The sequence below is a fragment of the Myxocyprinus asiaticus genome, chromosome 29, assembly GCF_019703515.2.
Source record: "Myxocyprinus asiaticus isolate MX2 ecotype Aquarium Trade chromosome 29, UBuf_Myxa_2, whole genome shotgun sequence".
In the NCBI taxonomy this organism is placed as follows: Eukaryota; Metazoa; Chordata; class Actinopteri; order Cypriniformes; family Catostomidae; genus Myxocyprinus; species Myxocyprinus asiaticus.
Genome location: NC_059372.1, coordinates 21,462,623 through 21,477,371, shown reverse-complemented (window position 1 = coordinate 21,477,371; position 14,749 = coordinate 21,462,623). Strand labels below are relative to the sequence as shown.

Sequence of the window (14,749 nt, the reverse complement as noted above, 5' to 3'; positions counted from 1 at the left end):
TTTTAGCATTTTAATTAAGTAGGATTATTTTAATTATTTTAATATTTCTTATTTTAAATTAATTTGAGGTAATCTTGAGGCCCCCTTGGAAATGTGCTGAGGCCCCCTAGTGGGTCCCGACCCCCTGGTTCAGAACCACTGACCTAGGACATCCTAGCAGCCAAATATCAATATGGTACAAACCACTCAGAACAGCTTAACAAAAACATAGCTACACTCTGGCAAACACCCACAACATCATGACATTGTGTTGATGACTTTTGCATGGGAAACCACCACTTATATTCCCCCCCCCCCAGAAAATGTTAATATCTAGTTTTAGATTAAGAATGGGAATTTTGCAGTAAGATATTTTGATGTCTCTGAAGAGAAATATGACTTCAAACAGGATGTAAGAAGTCATCACAGGAAGTGAGGTGATGTGAAGTGAGGCAAGAAACCACTATGACCCAGAGAAAACGAGGACAGAGGCATCTCTGTAAGGTCGTCGCTATAGTTACGGAGGGGAATAAATGACTTCCTGTGTGTTCTGATGCATGAGCTCTGTTTGTTTTTCAGAACTCTATGAACCTGCCTCCAGATAAAGCACGTCTCCTGCGGCAGTACGATAATGAGAAGAAGTGGGACCTCATCTGTGACCAGGTATAACCTTCACAATGAGCCATGTTGCCATATCCACACAGAAAAAGGAGGCAAATTACAAGATCAGGCCGACTGTGGTGTCTCTGTATAGATAGAACATTCCATATATACTGAGTTTAAAGGATTAGTTCACCCAGAATTAACATTATGCCATTATTTTCTCAACTGCTTGCCGTTTCGAAACCCGTATTACTTTTTCTTTTTTTTCTTTTTTTTTTTTACTGGACCATTCTTTTCCATATAATGAAACTGAATGAGTACTGACAAAATGACAATAAAAAGCACAATAAAAGTGGTTTGTACATGTGGTGCATTATATTCCAAGTCTTCTAAAACCATACGATAGCTTTGTGTGAGGAACTATTCCTCATGCAGGATCTTGCAGGAACGAATACATACATGCAAAAGTAAATGTATCACATTTCATGAATATTTTGTAGATAAACTATTTATAAAAGTCTAGTCAGGAAAATAAGGTGTATCTTGACAAAGAAAACAAAACAGAGCATTTGTCTTTTGTTGGAGTTGTTTGATGTTTTTGGCGGTATGTAATATTTTTTTTCTGTGTTAGGAGCGTTTCCAGGTGAAGAATCCTCCACATACATACATCCAGAAACTACGTGGATATTTAGACCCGAGAGTCACACGCAAGGTCAGCATCATAGTCTGCATCTTACTTATATCTGTTAATGTTAGATCCTACAGAGTGTCTTACCTATAGCACTTCTCAGCCAACTGCACTAGAATATGACCTGCAGCACTTAAAGTGATCATATAATAAATTCATAGTTCAATGTAATATGAAATTTTATTACAACTTTCAGAACCCAAAACTTCCTCTTAGTCCGAAAAGACCCTTTATTAAAATTAAGCTGGAAAAACCTGTCACAATGGAAAAGAGGCTGTTATTTAAGGATGGGACTGCAAACATGCAGCCTGTGTGTAAGCACAGCAAAGCGCTGTTGCTTATTTCACATGCAAAGAGGGTGTTTACATAGAGGTCTTAAAGATGCAGCCCATTTAATTTTAAGTGTCAAAGACAGCAAATAAAATGATAATAAAGTATTAAAAAAACTTGTATAAATATTCTCATAAACAGATAGAATCTGTTAATTTCCTGTAATATGAGCTGGTGCCTTCTGTGCACGTCATTAGAGTTGATCCCTTTGGAGCACTAAAACACTGACTGCACAAGTCAGTGTTTATTTAAATGTTTAAATAATTTTTATTATGGTCATTTTGCCAAGCATTTCCCCAAACATTCTGATAATCATCATCTTTTCTCTGTGTGCAGAAATTCCGCAGGAGGGTGCAGGAATCCACTAAAGTCCTACGGGAGCTGGAGATATCACTGAGAACCAATCACATCGGGTGACTAATTCCTGTCTCTTCTCCTTTAATCCTTCTTTTACATCCCTTTGTCTTGTACTGATCTCTTCAAATACCCCTCCCAGCGATCGCCCAGAATGATCTCCCATGATTCAACAGTAACCAATACTGTGAGGTTATAAGGCTCCTGTATACAGTTTGGGGAACAATAGCACTGCTAGCCTTATAGGCGGGAAGCTGTGGTATTTTTTGGCTTCTTCAGAAAGAATCACTCTTTCTTTGTTCTTCCTGTTGTAGAAAACTAGATGTAGTGTTTGCCCGTGCACAGATCCCCGCTGTCAGGCTGTCTTACCAGCTTCCCTGTACTTACAGCGTTGTCTGTAAGTTTCGGCAGCTCCCAGATGGTTTTTATTCATTTAGCCTCTCACACACACCACCCCCTTAGCAGCTTTAGCCAGCAGGAAGCTCGGTTGTGTATGCCGGAGAGCCAGGAAGCCTGAACATCCAACAATGTAGTGTGTGAAAGGACACGTACACACATACACACACATACACACACATACATGAAGGTTCATAACTCACGTTGATTAATACAAGCCTGCCACACACAATGAAGTACAATGAAGCACTGGGAAGATCTTGTCACGGTTTTTATACTGTATTCTCTTGGGCACACACACAGACATATGCATACACAAACAATGTGTTGTAAATGGTAAACTGTAAAACTGTTGTAATACACACAACTGCATTAGAGAAAAGGGTGCTTTGTTATAACCAGGCCCAGATGGAACCTGTTGACTTTCATTTGTGCATTTTCTGCAATATGTTGGAGGACAAATCTGCAGAATTGATTGGATTTAATGGATTTGAACATGGATAAATGTGTTAAACAGAGCTGAGAGTACTAGAGCCTTGTGGGTAGCTGAAGTAATTAAAACTTTCTTTATATAGCACATTTTAAAACAGTGTTTTTAAAGTGCTTTATTCACATACTGTACATACGGAAGGAGATACAAGAGAATAAAATAAGAGAGTACATAGAAATAAAAAGGAAAATAAATACACATGAAATTAGCCTGAATGTGTAGTTAACAAACACACAAGGGGCGGGGCATGTGTAGAATTTTGAAAATGATTCTTTGTTCTTTGTTCAGGGGTAAAAAGAAGCTCCAAACAGCTGAGCAGCGGTATACTGTTTGCAAACATTCAGACACATGCCACACCACTGTGGGAGGTGTTGAGAAGTACATTTAAATATGAGGATGCTCAAGTCTACATGTAAAACCTTAACTAATGTTGCTTATGTTATCAATGGCTTTATGCCTCATTACATGAGTAGAATCCACAGTAGATCAGTAAAAGAAGCTATTTTAACCACTCTAATGATTTAAAGTAATATATATGCAGTAGATATTGTTTTATTTGTCTTGTTTACATTCTGAATTCATGACACCAATGCACTAAAATGCTATACACGGCCATAAAATGCATTGATTACATTATTGTAATTTATGATGACACAGATACTATTGCAAAGATAGGTGAATAAAAGAATGTTAATGGGCAAAATACAGACAAAAGAATGATGATAGGTGTATCTTACTATAGGCAGCTGTGTGAATGACTTCGCTGCAGATGGCACATGACTGAATGGGCACTTGAGAGTATTCGAGTTGATTTGATTCCTTTTAGTAGACTAATTAAACAAATCAAAAAATAATTGCATGACATGGTCTTGAACAATGTCTCTAAGCAAACGATCGTACAGATGTAGGTAAGTGTGCACAAGTTTGCTAATAACTCTACATGTCAGTGTGTTCATTTTGACTGATCTTACCTGACTGAACAACGTTACACCTAACGATGACATGGACCAATGGCAGTAAGGTGTTTAGCAAATGGTAAGAAGTTTTCCTAAATGTTCGTCCAGACGAGCTGTTACAATCCACTGAAACAAATGCAAAAATATTGTATTTTTGACAAGATTTTGTTCTAAATTACGTCATACCCCTTCGTTCATCTTCGAATTCGTTTTAAGTATATCGGGGCCTTTATATCCACCCATTGCAGATAACTAAACCAATCAGACAGTACACAAACTAAGTTAGAATATATCCACAAAATCTGAGAAAACAATACTAAAATCTGATTCTAGATTACTTCCTTTGTCTTCTTTGAGAGACATAAATTACTAATACACTTTTGGGCTTTAATAAGAGTTAGTGGTAATGTGTTTCTTATTAAGAACAAAAGGAATAGAATAGGCAGGCTATTTTTTCTGGATGAAATGGAACAGAAGACTGTTTATTGCATGTGTCTGATCCCTGGCCTCTTTCCGATGTGCTACTCTTTGCTTTGCCAAGACAATCTGAAATAGCATCTGGCCGGACAGGAAAAGAGTCTAAAGGGGAGAAGGGAGGGGGAGGTGGTAGACAGGAAGCTGATGATTGAGTAAGCCCCCACCCCCTCCCCCCCAACCGCCCTCACCACCTTTTCAGTCTGAAAAGTCTTTTTCTTTCTCTGTGTTGTTCTGTCCAACTGTTTCTCTCTTCTGTCTTTCTTGTGCTCTTTCAGAAGTCCAGTAGCTCCTGATTTTGGCCACCAAACAATAGACAAAATAGAGATTTTAATGGAACTAATGTGATGTATTACCAATTGAAAAAAGCTATTCAACAAGATTCCAAGGGAAATTTGGATTTGGAAAGTTGATTTGGATATAAGTGTCTGCCAAATGAGTCAAAGTAATGTAACTCTGTATCTAATTATTTCAGTTTGACTTTAAGAGCTAAAAAAAGACAAAGAGACAGGCAGAAAAAAGAAGAATGCATGTAGGTACGAATAGCATGTTTGCTTTGGGGAGGCAGATTAAACACTCCCACTGTCAGGGGTTTAACCTCCTCTTTCCATCCCTCTCGCAGCCTTATGCCTTCCACGTTCCTCTGCTCTGTGTGGTGGGAATTCCTTTTGCTTTCTCCCCCCAGGAAAACTGGAGCTAAATGAAGGAAATCTGAAGCTAGCCTTTCCATCCCAGTCTTGGCAAGCCAGTCAACTCAGAGCAGCCTTTAGGCAAAAGTGTCTTTGAATTTTAAAGTCAACATGAAACGACATTCTCAACCCATTTTAACAAGGTATAAGAGGAGGCACATTCTCATTCTAGAGATCATTTGATTGGACAAAAATCAGTGTAGTGCAAGAATGAGTCATCAATATTTTTGGGTCGGTTTTCCCAGATAAGAAATACTAGTAATTTACTAGAAATACTAGTAATTTTAAATGCATGCATTTGCTAAAGGTTCATTAGTTCACCTTTAGGAGTACACTAGCATATAGATGGCTTCTAAGCTAATAGACGTGGACTAAATCCCAAAGGGATGCGTGATGCAAATCTCATCATCAGCAGAGTGCTCAAGCACTGAACTCACGCAGCCTAATTTGTCTTTGAACGCACAGAATTTGCATGCATCTGGAGATATTTTCACTAATCAGTAGGTCCACAAGTTGGCAACACTCACATTTGAGCCGTTGCTGTCACGAAGAAGCACTAGATGAAGATGTAATCTGCACTAATCATTGGGAGATGAAGGAAAAAACAACAACAGGAGATACCTGCATTTGTATAACTTGAGTCTGAAGAATAGAAAGACATCTTTATGGGTCTAAACTCCTAAAGAGATATGGTCCAGTGTCTCATAGCAGTCACAGCACGCATGTGTCAGATGCCTGTGTATGTGCGCACAGTCAAATGGAATATACTTTGACAGGCTCTCATTCGACTGTACGCAGATGCTGAGCATTCATGTCGAAGTATACTAGGGGCTTTAAAGCTGCAAAACTCCTATTTTTTTTAATTCCCTTTTCTCCCAATTTGGAAAGCCCAATTCCCACTACTTAGTAGGTTCTCGTGGTGGCGCGGTTACTCACCTCAATCCAGGTGGTGGAGGACAAGTCTCAGCTGCCTCCGCTTCTGAGACAGTCAATTCAAGCATCTTATCATGTGGCTCGTTGTGCATGACACCGCGGAGACTCCGCATGTGGGGGCTCATGCTACTCTCTGCTACTCTCCATGCACAACTTACCCCGCACCCCATTGAGAGCGAGAACCACTAATCACGACCACGAGAAGGTTACCCCATGTGACTCTACCCTCCCTAGCAACCGGGCCAATTTGTTTGCTTAGGAGACCTGGCTGGATTCACTCAGCACACCCTGGATTCGAACTCGTGACTCCAGGGGTGGTAGTCAGCGTCAATACTGGCTGAGCTACCCAGGCCCCGCAAAACTCCTATTTTGATTTCATGTTGACAGTTTAGAAAAATAGCAGCCTTTCCCTTCACCTTCTTTTTCATCTTTGTCTCTATCTTCCTGTCACATTTTTATATAGTTTCATTTTTTGCTGGTCTGATCATGTTGCTGATTGATGTTGTTGATGAATGTATGGATTGTGTTTGATTTCAGTAGGATATTAACATCTGCATCTTTAATGTGGTAGGTGGGTTCGTGAATTCCTCAATGATGAGAACAGAGGGCTGGACATTCTGGTGGAGTATCTCTCCTTCGCCCAATGTGCAGTCATGTGAGTGACACACCTTAAAAACACCCTAACAAAACCCAAAACATTCCATTCTGCCAGTCTGTGCATCTGCTCCCTCTGTAAACAAGAAGCTGAGACGCTGCTGGAGCTGGGCTGTAAAGAATTCACTGATTTTGTAATGATTATATACCTGATGGAAAGGCACATTTTTGTTCTGCATTTTGTTTTGTGCTTTGTTATGCCTTGCTATAATATGCTCGGATGTTCTTGTGCTGCTATGCATATAGTTGTGGATCCCCTGTAACAAGCTTTGTGGCTAACTTTCCAAATCCCAGTGTCCTGTTCACACTGACAGCTACAGTATTTTATTGCTGGAGATCACCAGGTTGCTGCACTATTGGTTCCTGCTGCTGGATGCCCTAACGTTATTGGTGGACTGTGCAACTGCCAATAGTTTTTGAAAATGTTATCACAAATTAGATAAATTGCTGGTGAAAATAAGATATCATTCTATTTCGACAACAGATCAGTTTTCTTGGCTCTAAAAATTAAATTAAGATTCTGCAGGAGGAAGCATTTGTAAATAAATTGCAGCAGTGCATAACGTCCTGGTTACTTTTGTAACCTCCCAGGGAATGAGACGTTGTGTCGATGTAGTGACACTAGGGGTCACTCTTGGGAGCCCCAAAAAAAAGCCAATGAAAATTGGCGAGTGGAATTTGCATGCTACTCCCCCAGACATATGGGTATAAAAGGAGCTGGTATGCAACCACTCATTCATGTTTTGTGCTGAGGAGCCGAGACAAGGTCCCGGCCATTTCAGCGTGTAGTTCAGTGTTGTGGCAAGAGGGACACACCGTCTCGTTCCCTCCATCAGGGAACGGAGGTTACGAAAGTAACCAGGACGTTCCCTATCTGTCACTCACTCGACATTGTGTCGATGTAGTGACACTGGGGTCCCTATACAAAACGCCATAACTAGCTGAACTGTGTTACGTGGACTGGCAGTGCGAGAGATGGGCCGCAGTGCCTCGTAGCCAGTGCACCAGGCCGTCACGTAACCAGTGCACCAGGCCATCACGTAACCAGTGCACCAGGCCATCACGTAACCTCCCCCAACACTCTTATGAGCGTCGAACAGTCCTTCGGGAACAAGTTGACTGCCCAACAAATAGGGACAGGCTAGCCCAGACGTGGCCTCTTTTCCTCTTTTTTTCCTCCCCAAAAAAAGTGGAATTTGTTAATCGACTGGGGCCGTAAATGTCTATGTCGGGTGGGGGGTAGGGGGGTGTCACTCCCAAGGGGAAGACACAGTGGAGACCACACCTCGCCCAGAGAAAAAAAAAGGGGGGGGGGATTTTGAGTGGAAATACGTCACATGGTCTTACCAAGTCTTGTTGGAAGTATGTCATGTGGAGAAGTCCCATGGTATGTCCTACCCGAGGGGGGAGGAGTTTCTACAAACATGGTGACCGGGGGCAGAGGGGCCTCTGCCCAAGGAAGATGCAGTTTACCGACAGGGAAACGATTTAGTGGAAGATATCACATGGGGTCACCTATGGGGAACCACCATATGTGGAGCACCTACCTCAGTACAGGGCCTAATCAGCACACGTACTGGGTAGCGAGTTTCTCCACAAACTTGTCTGCTACAGGGCTAAGGAGGAAAGTCATCCAGGGATCACAACTTTAAACATGACTGGGAGTCAAAAGCGCACGTCTTCACCTCATGGGAGGGGAAAGGCGCTCTGCGCAAGTGGTACATCTGGCCAGCTGTCCCGGAACTTATCTGTTCGGACCTGACAACACACGGGACGAAACCGGCTCAACCCGGAGATTATAGAACCTCGCAAATGTGTTGGGTGTTGCCCAGCCCGCTGCTCTGCAGATGTCTGCCAAAGAGGTGCCACTGGTCAGGGCCCAGGAGGCCGCTACACTCCTAGTAGAGTGGGCTCGTAGCCCCACGGGGGGCGGCACGTCCTGGGCGTGATATGTCATCATGATGGCGTCAAAGACCCAGTGGTCGATCCTCTGTTTGGAGACAGCGCTTCCTTTCCGCTGTCCACCAAAGCAGACAAAGAGCTGCTCGGAGCTTCTAAAGCTCTGCGTGCAATCCAAATAGATGTGTAAAGCACACACCGGACACAGCAACGCCAAGGCTGGGTCTGCCTCCTCCTGGGGCAGTGCTTGCAGGTTCACCACCTGATCCCTAAATGGGGTCGTGGGAACCTTGGGCACATAGCCCGGTCAGGGTCTCAGGATCATTTGAGAGTAACCCGGACCGAACTTCAGGCACGATTCGCTGACAGAGAACGCCTGCAGGTCCCATACCCTCTTGATGGAAGTGAGCGCAGTCAGGAGGGCAGACTTCAAAGAGAATTCATTAAGCTCAACTGACTCCAGAGGCTCAAAGGGAGCACCCGATAGACCCCGAAGGACTACAGAGAGGTCCCACAAGGGCATGAGGCGTGGTCTGGAGGGATTCAACCTCTTAGCGCCTCTCAGGAACCTGATGATCAAGTCGTGCTTCCCCAAATACTTACCATCCACTGCCTCGTGATGTGCCAAAATGGCGGCTACATACACCTTCAAGATGGACAGCCGCCCCTCCAGCCTCACCTGCAGGAAGGAAAGCACCAATCTGACTGTGCATCTCTGGGGGTCTTCGATTTGGGAAGAACACCACTTAGCGAACAGACACCACTTCAAGGCATACAGGCGCCTCGTAGAGGGAGCTCTGTGTGCCAGCGTGTCTATACCGAGGAGTGCCTCGGTCAGGGCGTACCAAAGTGGGCAGTGGGAGGATTCCCGGGAAGCAAACAGGTCTACCTGTGCTCGACCGAATCGACTCCAAATCAGCTGGACCACCTGGGGGTGGAGTCTCCACTCTCCCCTGAACATAACCTGTTGTGACAGCACGTCCGCAGCGGTGTTGAGGTCCCCCGGGATGTGAGTGGCTCGTAGCGACTTGAGGCACTGCTGACTCCAGAGGAGGAGACGGCAGGCGAGTTGTGACATGCAACAGGAGCGTAGACCGCCTTGATGGTTGATGTACGCTACTGTCCGGAACAACACGTGCTTGCCCTGGATCAACGGCCGGAACCTCTGGAGGGCGAGCAGTACTGCCAACAACTTGAGGCAGTTGATGTGCCAACGCAGCCGTGGGCCAGTCCAGGAGCCGGCAGCTGTGTGCTCATTGCATATGGCACCCCAGCCCATCTTCAAGGCGTCCGTCGTAACCACAACGCCCCTGGAGTCCTGCTCTAGGGGAACCCCTGCCGGTAGAAATGCAAGGTCGGTCCAAGGGCTGAAGAGGCGGCGACAGATCGGCGTGATGACCACGCGATGTGTCCCGTGGCACCATGCCCATCTCGGGACTCGAGTCTGAAGCCAGTGCTGAAGTGGTCTCATATGCGTCAACCCGAGCGGTGTGGCAACCGCTGAGGATGCCATGTGCCCCAGGAGACTCTGAAAAAGTTTCAGTGGAACCACTGTCTTTGGTCTGAATGCCTTCAGACAGTTCAGCACCAACTGTGCACGCTCGTTTGTGAGGCGCGACATCATCGAAACCGAGTCCAACTCCAAGCCGAAAAAAGTGATGCTCTGAACCGGGGAGAGCTTGCTCTTTTCCCAGTTGACCCAAAGCCCCAGTCGGCTGAGGTGTGTGAGCACCAGGTCCCTGTGCGCACACAACACATCCCGAGAGTGAGCTAGGATTAGCCAGTCGTCGAGATAATTGAGTATGCGGACGCCCATTTCCCTTAGCGGGGCAAGGGGCTGCCTCTGCAACCTTCGTGAAGACGTGAGGGGACAAGGACAGGCCGAAGGGGAGGACCTTGAACTGGTACGCCTGGCTCTCGAAAGCAAACCGCAGGAAGGGTCTGTGTTGAGGTAAGACCGAGACGTGGAAGTACGTGTCTTTCAGGTCTACCGCTGTGAACCAATCTTGACACTGGACGCTCGCTAAAATGCGTAGAAGGGTAGCGATCTCCGCACGCAAGGTAGCGGCGTTCTCGCCCTTCACCGAGGTGAAGCAGACGCTGCTGAACCTGGGCGGGCACCTGGCAAACTGAATTGCGTAGCCGAGTCGGATGGTCCGGGTCAGCCATCGCGATGGGTTGGAAAGTGCGAGCCACGCGTCCGAACTCCGGGCGAGGGGGACCAAGGTCACCAGGGTGGACATCGCCTGCCCGAGAGACCTTCGTCGCCCGGAGAGTGAGGTCGGTCGCCGAGTGCATTTCCTGCATCAATCCCGGGTCAGAACTACCCTCGTGCAGCTCTTTTAGCGCCTTGGCTTGTTGTTCCTGCAGGAGAGCCATGGCATGCAGGGCGGAGGCGGCTTGTCCAGCGGCACCATAGGCCTTAGCCATCAGAGACGATGTAAACCTACAGGCCCTGGATGGGAGCTTCTGGCACCCATGCCAGGTAGTGGCACTCTGCGGGCACAAGTGCACCGCGAGCGCCTTATCCACCTGGGGGATCACCGAATACCCCTTGGCCGCCCCACCAACGAGGGTAGTGAGAGCGGGGGAGCTGAAAGATTGGGACCAGGTTAGTAAAAGGTGCCCCCCACGATCTTGTCAGCTCCTCATGCACTTCCGGGTGTGGCCTTGAGCGGCGCTCTGGGCCCAGGAACCAATCATCCAGCCGCGAGGGTTCAGGGGAGAGTGGAGGGTTCCACTCTTGCCCGACGCTCGTGGCTGCCCAGGAAAGCATGTCCGTCATCTCCACCACACCTGAAGGGGGAAGCCCAGCCGAAGTCTCCACGTCAGAGTGGACGAGCCCACTCTCCGATGCTGCGCTCGATAGCTCATCGTCTTCCCGGGCCCTGAATAAGAGGTTGAACTCGCCCTGAGACGAGCCGGCGGTCTCATCCAAGAGCCCAACCGGGGTAAGCGAGCATGCTGAGGAATGGGAGGTCCATGGGGGGTTACCTGGCGGAGGTGGTCCCATTGGAGTCCCCAAATCGCCCCCAGTGCTAACCGACGCGGCCTCATACCCGTAGGTAGAAGGACCGAGGCGGGGAGCCACTGGGGTGGCTTGCTTTCTTACGAAGGCAAGCCGCGACCGCAACATTGCCATGGTCATGTTCTCGCAATGAGGACAAGACCCATCCATGAACGAAGTCTCTGCGTGGCTAGCGCCCAGACACGTAAGACAGCGATTGTGGCCGTCAGAAGCGGAGAGATAACGATCGCAACCAGGAATAACACACAAACGGAAAGGCATCTTTAAAAAGACGTTCCGTGTGTGCCGCTCTTTTAGAATTGAAAATATACTCTTTTATTAGAATATACTCTTTTCTTTGTTCTGCCGAAGCACCCAGGGGTGTTCTCTGCACTCCACGGGTGCAGAGGGGGAGAAGCCACTGAAATGCGCCGTAAATTCAGCAGTTTGAGCTGAACGGTAGAGAGAATTGAATTCAGTGCACTGAATGCAACCGCTCGGCTCCGAAGAGAAAATCTGAATGAGTGGTTGCATACCAGTTCCTTTTATACCAGTATGTACGGGAGAGTGGCATGCAAATTCCACTGGCCAATTCCCATTGGCCTTTTTTCAAAAAGTGTTTGGGGCTCCCAGGAGTGACCCCTAGTGTCACTACAATGACACAACGTCGAATGAGTGACAGATAGGGAATGAATCATATCATCAACAAGATTATCATGAAGAATGATTATTAATACATGAATCAAACTCACTCAAAATGACCAGTTTTACTTTCATTTTTAAATCATTTTTATGCCTGTATGTGGGCAGAGATAAATCATATTAACTTAAGTAACATTAACTTCAAAATATTACCTGCACTCGGCTCCAGTATCTCACAGGAGATGGATCACATGAGCTGTGCTGTCTTTACTCCCATTGGTTGTCGCCTCATAGTGTCACTTCTCATTTGCATAAAGTTTTCTCAACTTTTTCAAATTGATGGTCTCAAATGAGTACTGAAAATCTTTACTTAAGTAAAAGTATTGCTACTGAGAAATAATATGACTCAAGTAAGAGCAAATAATTAGTTTGCTGAAAAACTACACAAGTAATCACTTTACAAATTACTTTATGAAAATATATTATACTGTATATAGTACAGTATATACACTGCCATTCAAAATTTTAGAACACAAATGCACAAAGGAGTTTTGTTTTTGAAAGAAATGTATGCTTCTGTTCACCAAAGGATGCATTAAATTGATCAGAAATACTGCCAAAAAATTGTAATGTTGCAAATTATTATTACTGTTTGAAATAAATATTATGTTATTATTTATTTTTAAATTTAAAAAAAATGGTAGTGTATTTTTTTATTAATTGTCTCTTAAAAGTCTTTGCATAACTGTAATGGACTCTGCTAAGAGAGCTGTAAAGCTACAGTTTTTCTTACTGTGGCATGCCGTACCTGTCAAGTAGGCCTATTGTTTTATTGTGTGACAACAAATAAGATATTAAAAATCTATCATAGAATGTGAATTTCAGTTTTGCGTATAGTTAAGAAAAAGAAGATTTATTAGAATATTTGATGTTATTAAACGTATTAAAATATTTAAAGATATTATTAAAAGATTATTAAAAGAGTTTTAATGTAGTAAATGCATTTAAAACTGTTTTCCTGTTGTGATTTTGAGATAAGTACTAGATGGGTAGTGGTGGCTCAGTGGTTAAGGCTCTGGGTTACTGATCAGAAGGTTGGGGGTTCAAGCCCCAGCACCACCAAGATGCCACTGTTGGGCCCTTGAGTAGGGCCCTTGAGTAAGGCCTTTGACCCTATCTGCTCCAGGGGTGCTGTAACATGGTTGACCCTGCACTCTGACCCCAGCTCAGCTGGGATATGTGAAAAAAAAAAAAAAAAGAATTTCACTGTATATGTGCAAAATGTATAACATGTGATAAATAAATACAATTATAAAGGCTATATTAAGAAGCATTTGGCAAATTCAGAAACTGATATTAATTAAAGAAAAAACATGATTATAAAGAACCTGAATGGTTTGTGGCATCAAATCATTTTAAAGGTATGTAAAAAAAATATCTGAGACAAAGTAAACAAGATATCCTGGCACGTTTGTCAAACTACACTATTAACATGTTCAGTACAGTTAAAACGTACCTTTAAAACCAAGTTCAGTGTGATTGGTGGTTTAACACATCAGTCAGACATTCCCCATCTGAATGAACAGTTCCTTTCCAGGATAAGATGATAAAATATACTGAAGATTACAGATACAGTTTTGTCTAGTTGACAGGGCAGATTGTCTTGTGGAGAAGGGAGAGAAGAGTACCGCCAGCAGTTTATAAGTGCTGCTGGAAGACTACAGAAGAATAATTCCCGGTACTGTGAAAAGCATTACGCTTAATTGTCTGTACGGCGCTTCGGTGAGCACCAGCCCACTTCAAGGGTTACCACAGTAAAAACGTGATACATTTTAGTAAGGGTATAGTTGTGTAGTCCGAAATGCCTTGTATTTCATGTTGTTGCATGGCAGTGTTGTCTCCTCTTTTCTTCATTGGTACTGTTTATTGCAAGAGATGATTTGCGCTATCTTGCACGCTGTAGTGCTCTACGGGCTTCCGTCGTGCTGCGAAGATGCGCGTTTTAGTTTGGAAGCATATTTAGTGCATGTTCAGGGATGTATGTTCATTTTTATACTTTGTAACTGTGGTGAAAAATAAATGTAGCGAAGTTGAATATTTCATTTTTAAACACCTCAAATAAAAGTAAAATAATTTTTTTATAATTAAAAAAAAAGTAGAAAAAATTGAAAAATGTACTCAAGTACTGTAAAGAGTAATTTGTTACTTTCCACCTCTGGCTGTCACTCATGTTGCCAGAAACTGCTGCTGTAAATCGTTGTCAGTGTGAACTCCCCTTTACCCCCTTGCCCTCCTTATGTGCAATTCCCTGTGTGTGCGGCTCAGGTTGGATTTTGAAGGGCTGGAGAATGGCGAGGACTGCTCGCTGGACAAGGCTAAGTCGTGGAGCAGGTCCATTGAGGATCTGCACCAGAACGGCTGCAATACTTTGGTGCGCTCTGCGCGACAATCCGTCCTCCGGTATGTACATGCCATGTATGACCTGCTTGTGCTTGCTAAGCTCTGCCTTGCTTTGAAATTATGTTTGCTTATGTTGATAACTTGCATTAGCTTGGTTCAGGCTGCTGGCCAATCACGGCTCATTAAATACCCCATAAAATCACTCGACAAGCACAGCTTTCTGTCCTGTATTGACATATTTCTTATTGAAACAGG

General features: G+C 44.5%; 1 protein-coding gene across 6 annotated transcripts in view; it reads left to right on the top strand.

Moving 5' to 3' along the window:
• The window catches only part of LOC127419598 (formin-like protein 3), an 87,086-nt gene that overhangs the window by 32,168 nt on the left and 40,169 nt on the right, over positions 1–14,749 (top strand). For 5 of the 6 annotated variants that reach the window (XR_007893701.1, XM_051661117.1, XM_051661119.1 and 2 more), the window contains exons 2-6: positions 559–642; positions 1,214–1,294; positions 1,937–2,013; positions 6,464–6,547; positions 14,420–14,554. Coding sequence is in view for 5 of the 6 variants with exons in the window: in XM_051661117.1 (XP_051517077.1) it covers positions 559–642; positions 1,214–1,294; positions 1,937–2,013; positions 6,464–6,547; positions 14,420–14,554 (461 nt within the window). In the remaining variant the exon portion in view is untranslated. The remainder of the gene's footprint in view (positions 1–558; positions 643–1,213; positions 1,295–1,936; positions 2,014–6,463; positions 6,548–14,419; positions 14,555–14,749) is intronic. The other variant, XM_051661120.1, reaches the window with a different exon arrangement.